The sequence below is a fragment of the Macaca thibetana genome, chromosome 4 (assembly GCF_024542745.1).
Source record: "Macaca thibetana thibetana isolate TM-01 chromosome 4, ASM2454274v1, whole genome shotgun sequence".
NCBI classification, from domain to species: domain Eukaryota; kingdom Metazoa; phylum Chordata; class Mammalia; order Primates; family Cercopithecidae; genus Macaca; species Macaca thibetana.
The window spans coordinates 56,646,600-56,654,589 of record NC_065581.1 but is presented as its reverse complement, the minus strand read 5'-3'; the positions used below and the strand labels follow the sequence as shown (position 1 = coordinate 56,654,589).

The window sequence follows — 7,990 nt, the reverse complement described above, 5'->3', positions numbered from 1 at the left end:
GAATTTGCCTGAAGGACTCTGTGAAGCCAGTGCTTCGGAGCTGAAGGGAGCTCTATTCAATTTGCAGTGGGATTCTGAAGGAGGTGTGTTGAGCGAGTAGGGGTCCTGGTGGGTGTTAGACCTCTCTCTGAAGGGGTTGAGACCTGGTGGGACTTAGAATGCTGAGGTGGTTTACAAGTGGGTGCTTGGATGGTCCCTGACTAAGACTCAGTTGGTGGGCACATGGCTTAACTGGTTCTTGAACTGCCAAAGTAGTGTTGCTGGTTACTGCTGGTGTCTCTGAGGGGGTGTGGAGAAGCTGGTGCTAGGATTGCGGCAGAAAACTGAATGGGACAAGTCCGCAGCTACAGAGGCAATGCTGGCAGGAAGTGGAGAACAGGAAGACAGACCTTTCTCTCTTCCTCAGAGCCTTCCAGTTTTCCCCCATTGCCTACATTGGAAGATCTTAACAGGAAGCTAACTGGCAACGGAGTGTGGGAAAAGTAGTTGGCAGAGTTTTAGCTACAGCATCACAGAGTAGAATACAGAAGGTTTGAATTTTGGTAAAAGACAATAGCAAATTCACTAGCTACTAAAATAATTATACTAAAGGTTTACAACCCACCCCAAAGTTGGATTTGTAGACCTCCCATATCATTAACAGCATCTCTCTCTCCTTTAACCTTCTGTCTCAGGATTTCTAGAAAATATCTTGTATTTATGTAACACTTTATGATTTTTCAGTGCAGTTTCACATATATTCTCTCCTTTTTGGCTTCACGACAAAATAATTATTTCTATGTAACCTATTTTTTTCAGCTTAGGTCACCCTGTACTTCTTACAGAAATTTGGGGGTTTTATTGTTAATTTTTTTCAATTATTTGACAATATCTTAAGACTCAGAAAGTGTGCAAAAAGAGTTCAGAGATGTATTACCCCAGCAATGTATGAATGTGCCTGTTTACTCCACAGCTTTGCCAACAGGACATGTCCTCATACTTTTAAAACTTTGCCCTTTAAAAATGGTATTTCCGTTTTTTTAAATCTACATTTCTCTAATTATAACTGAGCTTAAACTTTTTTCATACATTGAAGGTTATCTTTATGTATCTCATGTAAATTTTCTGTTTATATCTATTTCTCATTTTTCTACCATTTTTTTGGATCTTTGTCCTTCAATTATTTAGAGTTCTTTATATTTTGGGGATTTTATCCCTTTGTGGTGTAAGTTGCAAGTGTTTTCTACCAGTTTGTTCATTGCTTTCCGAATTTATTTATTGTGTTCTTTACCATGAAAACATGTCTTTTCTTTTAAAATTTTTATATAGTCAAATTTATCAATTTTTTCTTTTATCGTCTCTGAATTTGGAGTTAAGGTTGGATAACCTTTTATTACCCTGAAGTTAAAGAGGAACTCTTCCATATTTTCTTAGAGTATTTGTGTGATTTCAATTTTCATGTTTAGATTGCTAATCCATTTGGAGTTTATTCTTGTGTGTGGTGCAAAGTATGGATGTATTTTTCCGTTTTTCTAAATGACTGCCAAATTGTCCCTGCACAATTTATTAAAATGTTCATATTTTTGCTGGTGATTTAAGATGCCATCTTTATCATCTTCTAAGCTTCCATATGTATTTGGGTCTAGTTTGGGCTTTCTATTGTGTCTCACTGGTCTATTTGTCTTCATGAGCCAATACTAGGTACTGTGTTGTTTTAATTATAGAGACTATATTATGTTTTATTATTTGATTGGGCAGTCTTCTAGTCCCCACTCGTAGTTGTTCTTCGTCCGTGTTTTCATGAATATTTCTGCATGCTATTTTTCTATATAAATTTTAGTATTATCATCTCTAACTCCATAATATGCTTATTAGTATTTTTATTGCCATTGCATTACATTTATAAATTAATAAAAGGAGAATTACCATCTTTATAATGCTTCATTTTCCTGTCTAAGAATAGGGAATTATATCCCATTTGTACAAATCTTACTTTGTGTCCTTTTGGCATGTTAAATTTTCTTCTTTTAGGTTTTGCACATTTATTTAGTGTTTTCTATTTTAATATTCTCTGTTGCTATTACAAATGAAAGTTTCTCTACCTGTATAGCTCAACTTGGTCATTATTTATTTAATTTTTAATGTCAGTTTTACATCCTGCCATCTCAATTATTTTTGTTTTGAGTTAGTTTTATGGTTGATTCTTAGATTTTCTAGGTATACTCTTATCTGTAAATAGATAGTTTTACTTCTTTCTAAGCCCATCATATGCCTTTGTTTCTTTTGTCTAATTTCATTAGCTAATATCTCTATTATAATGTAGAATAGTAGTGGAGAGAGTAGGCATATTTGCCTTGTTACTGATATTAGGGAAACATCTCCTATATTTCTCTACTAAACCAGACACTAGCTTTAAGATTAAGATATACATGTTTTACAATATTAAGAAATATCACTCAATTCCTATTTTTGAGTTTTATTTTTTTATCATTAATGGGCATTGGATTTTGTCACAGACTTTCTTAGCCTCTGTGGTGGCAATCATATGATTTTTTCCATATATTTTATTAATGTGATGTATGATATTAATGGATTTCCTAATACTGCATTCTTGAGTAAATCTACTTAGTCATTGTGCATTATTTTCAATATCTGGTGTTGGATTATGTTTGCTAGTATTTTACTTAGTATTTTTTACATATGACTATATGAGAGATATTGATCTGTAATTCTCTTTTTCAGTCTTTATCAGGTTTAGGTATCAGTGTAATATTTGTTTCATAAAAAGACTTTGAAATTTTCCCTTCCTTTTCTCTGGAATAATTTGTAGAGCATTGGGCATTTCTGGTCTTTGAAGGTTTGGCAGAATTACCCTCTAAAACCATTTAAGGTTTTTTCGTGTGTGTGTCTGTGTGTGTCTGTGTGTATGTGTGGAGTAGTTCCTGTTGTCGATTGAATAGTGACCCCCAAAAGGATATATTCAAGTCCTAATTTCTAGAATCTATGAGGATGACCTTATTTGTAAAAAGAGTCTTTGGGTCTTTGCAGATATGATTAAGGTACGGATCTTAGGACAAGATCTTGGATTAGAGTGGGCCCTCAATCCAATGGCAGGTGTCTTTATAAGAGACAGAAAATGATAGAAGACACAGACAGAGGAGAAGGTCATGTGAAGATGCAGGTAAAGATTAAAGTTACGCTACCACAACCTAAGGAATGCCCAGAGCCTCCAGAAGCTAGAAGAAGCAAGAAAGCATTCTTGCCTAGAAACTTCAAAAGGAGTGTGGCCCTGCCAACCTTTGATAGTAGATTTCTATCCAGAGTGAGATAAAAAAATTTCCATCGAGGCTAGGAAGAAACTGCATCAACTAACGAGCAAAATAACCAGTTAATATCACAATGGCAGGATCAAGTTCACACATAACAATATTAACCTTAAATGTAAATGGACTAAATGCTCCAATTAAAAGACACAGACTGGCAAACTGGATAAAGAGTCAAGACCCATCAGTTTGCTGTATTCAGGAGACCCATCTCACATGCGGAGACATACATAGGCTCGAAATAAAGAGATGGAGGAAGATCTACCAAGCAAATGGAGAACAAAAAAAAGCAGGGGTTGCAATCCTAGTCTCTGATAAAACAGACTTTAAACCATCAAATATCAAAAGAGACAAAGAAGGCCATTATATAATGGTAAAGGGATCAATTCAACAGGAAGAGCTAACTATCCTAAATATATATGCACCCAATACAGAAGCACCCAGATTCATAAAGCCAGTCCTTAGAGACTTACAAAGAGACTTAGACTCCCATACAATAATAATGGGAGACTTCAACACCCCACTGTCAACATTAGACAGATCAACGAGACAGAAAGTTAACAAGGATATCCAGGAATTGAACTCAACTCTGCAGCAAGCAGACCTAATAGACATCTACAGAACTCTCCACCCCAAATCAACAGAATATTCATTCTACTCAGCACCACATCACACTTATTCCAAAATTGACCACATAGTTGGAAGTAAAGCACTCCTCAGCAAATGTACAAGAACAGAAATTATAACAAACTGTCTCTCAGACCACAGTGCAATCAAACTAGAACTCAGGACTAAGAAACTCAATCAAAACCACTCAACTACATGGAAACTGAATAACTTGCTCCTGAATGACTACTGGGTACATAACGAAATGAAGGCAGAAATAAAGATGTTCTTTGAAACCAGTGAGAACAAAGATACAACGTACCAGAATCTCTGGGACACACTTAAAGCAGTGTGTAGAGGGAAATTTATAGCACTAAATGCCCACAAGAGAAAGCAGGAAAGATCTAAAATTGGCACTCTAACATCACAATTAAAAGAACTAGAGAAGCAAGAGCAAACACATTCAAAAGCTAGCAGGAGGCAAGAAATAACTAAGATCAGAGAAGAACTGAAGGAGATAGAGACACAAAAAACCCTCCAAAAAATCAATGAATCCAGGAGTTGGTTTTTTGAAAAGATCAATCAAATTGATAGACTGCTAGCAAGACTAAAGAAGAAAAGAGAGAAGAATCAAATAGACACAATAAAAAATGATAAAGGGGCTCTCTCCCCAAGATGGCTGCTGAGGACGAGTTACTGCTGCCGCGGCTCCCCGAGCTGTTCGAAACGGGCAAACAGTTACTGGACGAAGTAGAAGTAGCGACTGAACCTGCCGGTTCCCGGATAGTCCAGGAGAAGGTGTTCAAGGGCCTGGACCTCCTTGAGAAGGCTGCCGAAATGTTATCGCAGCTCGACTTGTTCAGCCGAAATGAAGATTTGGAAGAGATTGCTTCCACCGACCTGAAGTACCTGTTGGTGCCAGCGTTTCAAGGAGCCCTCACCATGAAACAAGTCAACCCCAGCAAGCGTCTAGATCATTTGCAGCGGGCTCGAGAACACTTTATGAACTACTTAACTCAGTGCCATTGCTATCATGTGGCAGAGTTTGAGCTGCCCAAAACCAAGAACAACTCAGCTGAAAATCACACTGCCAATTCTTCCATGGCTTATCCTAGCCTCGTTGCTATGGCATCTCAAAGACAGGCTAAAATAGAGAGATACAAGCAGAAGAAGGAGTTGGAGCATAGGTTGTCTGCAATGAAATCTGCTGTGGAAAGTGGTCAAGCAGATGATGAGCGTGTTCGTGAATATTATCATCTTCACCTTCAGAGGTGGATTGATATCAGCTTAGAAGAGATTGAGAGCATTGACCAGGAAATAAAGATCCTGAGAGAAAGAGACTCTTCAAGAGAGGCATCAACTTCTAACTCATCTCGCCAAGAGAGGCCTCCAGTGAAACCCTTCATTCTCACTCGGAACACGGCCCAAGCCAAAGTATTTGGAGCTGGTTATCCAAGTCTGGCAACTATGACGGTGAGTGACTGGTATGAGCAACATCGGAAATATGGAGCATTACCGGATCAGGGAATAGCCAAGGCAACACCAGAGGAATTCAGAAAAGCAGCTCAGCAACAGGAAGAACAAGAAGAAAAGGAGGAAGAGGATGATGAACAAACACTCCACAGAGCCCGGGAGTGGGATGACTGGAAGGACACCCATCCTAGAGGCTATGGCAACCGACAGAACATGGGCTGATCTTCCCACAACACGACAGGACTGCAGGGTGCACAGCTCCCCCGCCAAGAAAAACCATGCAGTCCTCCCGTCCCTGGGCTCCCGCTTCAGCTCTGTACAACGAAGGCAAAGATGCTAAATCTTGCTTTGCATTCAATAAAGTGTCAAGTGATTAAGTGTGAAAAAAAAAAAAAAAAAAATGATAAAGGGGATATCACCACCGACCCCACAGAAATACAAACTACCATCAGAGAATATTATAAACACCTCTACGCAAATAAACTAGAAAATCTAGAAGAAATGGATAATTTCCTGGACACGTACATTCTCCCAAGACTAAACCAGGAAGAAGCTGAATTCCTGAATAGACCAATAGTAGGCTCTGAAATTGAGGCAATAATTTATAGCCTACCAACGAAAAAAAGTCCAGGACCAGATGGATTCACAGCTGAATTCTACCAGAGGTCCAAGGAGGAGCTGGTACCATTCCTTCTGAAACTATTCCAATCAACAGAAAAGAGGGAATCCTCCCTAACTCATTTTATGAGGCCAACATCATCCTGATACCAAAGCCTGGCAGAGACACAACAAAAAAAAGAGAATTATAGACCAATATCCCTGATGAACATCAATGCAAAAATCCTCAATAAAATATTGGCAAACCAAATCCAGCAGCACATCAAAAAGCTTATCCACCATGATCAAGTGGGCTTCATCCCTGGGATGCAAGGCTGGTTCAACATACGCAAATCAATAAACGTAATCCAGCATATAAACAGAACCAAAGACAAAAACCACATGATTATCTCAATAGATGCAGAAAAGGCTTTTGACAAAATTCAACAGCCCTTCATGCTAAAAACGCTCAATAAATTTGGTATTAATGGAACGTATCTCAAAATAATAAGAGCTATTTATGACAAACCCACAGCCAATATCATACTGAATGGGCAAAAACTGGAAAAATTCCCTTTGAAAACTGGCACAAGACAGGGATACCCTCTCTCACCTCTCCTATTCAACATAGTGTTGGAAGTTCTGGGTAGGGCAATCAGGCAAGAGAAAGAAATCAAGGGTATTCAGTTAGGAAAAGAAGAAGTCAAATTGTCCCTCTTTGCAGATGACATGATTGTATATTTAGAAAACCCCATTGTCTCAGCCCAAAATCTCCCTAAGCTGATAAGCAACTTCAGCAAAGTCTCAGGATACAAAATTAATGTGCAAAAATCACAAGCATTCTTATACACCAGTAACAGACAAACAGAGAGCCAAATCATGAATGAACTTCCATTCACAATTGCTTCAAAGAGAATGAAATACCTAGGAATCCAATTTACAAGGGAAGTAAAGGACCTCTTCAAAGAGAACTACAAACCACTGCTCAGTGAAATAGAAGAGGACACAAACAAATAGAAGAACATACCATGCTCATGGATAGGAAGAATCAATATTGTGAAAATGGCCATACTGCCCAAGGTAATTTATAGATTCAGTGCCATCCCCATCAAGCCACCAATGAGTTTCTTCACAGAATTGGAAAAAACTGCTTTAAAGTTCATATGGAACCAAAAAAGAGCCTGCATTGCCAAGACAATCCTAAGTCAAAAGAACAAAGCTGGAGGCATCACGCTACCTGACTTCAAACTGTACTATGAGCCTACAGTAACCAAAACAGCATGGTACTGGTACCAAAACAGAGATATAGACCAATGGAACAGAACAGAGTCCTCAGAAATAATACCACACATCTACAGCCATCTGATCTTTGACAAACCTGAGAAAAACAAGAAATGGGGAAAGGATTCCCTATTTAATAAATGGAACTGGGAAAATTGGCTAGCCATAAGTGGAAAGCTGAAACTGGATCCTTTCCTTACTCCTTATATGAAAATTAATTCAAGATGGATTAGAGACTTAAATGTTAGACCTAATACCATAAAAATCCTGGAAGAAAACCTAGGTAATACCATTCAGGACATAGGTATGGGCAAGGACTTCATGTCTAAAACACCAAAAGCAACGGCAACAAAAGCCAAAATTGACAAATGGGATCTCATTAAACTAAAGAGCTTCTGCACAGCAAAACTACCATCAGAGTAAACAGGCAACCTCCAGAATGGGAGAAAATTTTTGCAATCTACTCATCTGACAAAGGGCTAATATCCAGAACCTACAAAGAACTCAAACAAATATACAAGAAAAAAACAAACCACCCCATCAAAAAGTGGGCAAAGGATATGAACAGACATTTCTCAAAAGAAGACATTCATACAGCCAACAGACACATGAAAAAATGCTCATCATCACTGGCCATCAGAGAAATGCAAATCAAAACCATAATGAGATACCATCTCACACCAGTTAGAATGGCAATCATTAAAAAGTCAGGAAACAACAGGTGCTGGAGA

General features: G+C 38.2%; 1 protein-coding gene across 1 annotated transcript; it reads left to right on the top strand.

Annotated features, from left to right (window-relative positions):
* Positions 1-4,568: 4,568 nt before the first annotated feature.
* Positions 4,569-5,763, top strand: LOC126953301 (immunoglobulin-binding protein 1). Its single transcript, XM_050788788.1, has one exon. The coding sequence runs from the start codon at positions 4,584-4,586 to the stop codon at positions 5,601-5,603; it is 1,020 nt and encodes a 339-aa protein (XP_050644745.1). The 5' UTR covers positions 4,569-4,583; the 3' UTR covers positions 5,604-5,763.
* Positions 5,764-7,990: the final 2,227 nt, after the last annotated feature.

Excerpts from the sequence above, each read along its gene's own strand:
- LOC126953301 (XM_050788788.1), top strand. The coding sequence starts at position 4,584 with ATGGCTGCTGAGGACGAGTTACTGCTGCCGCGGCTCCCCGAGCTGTTC.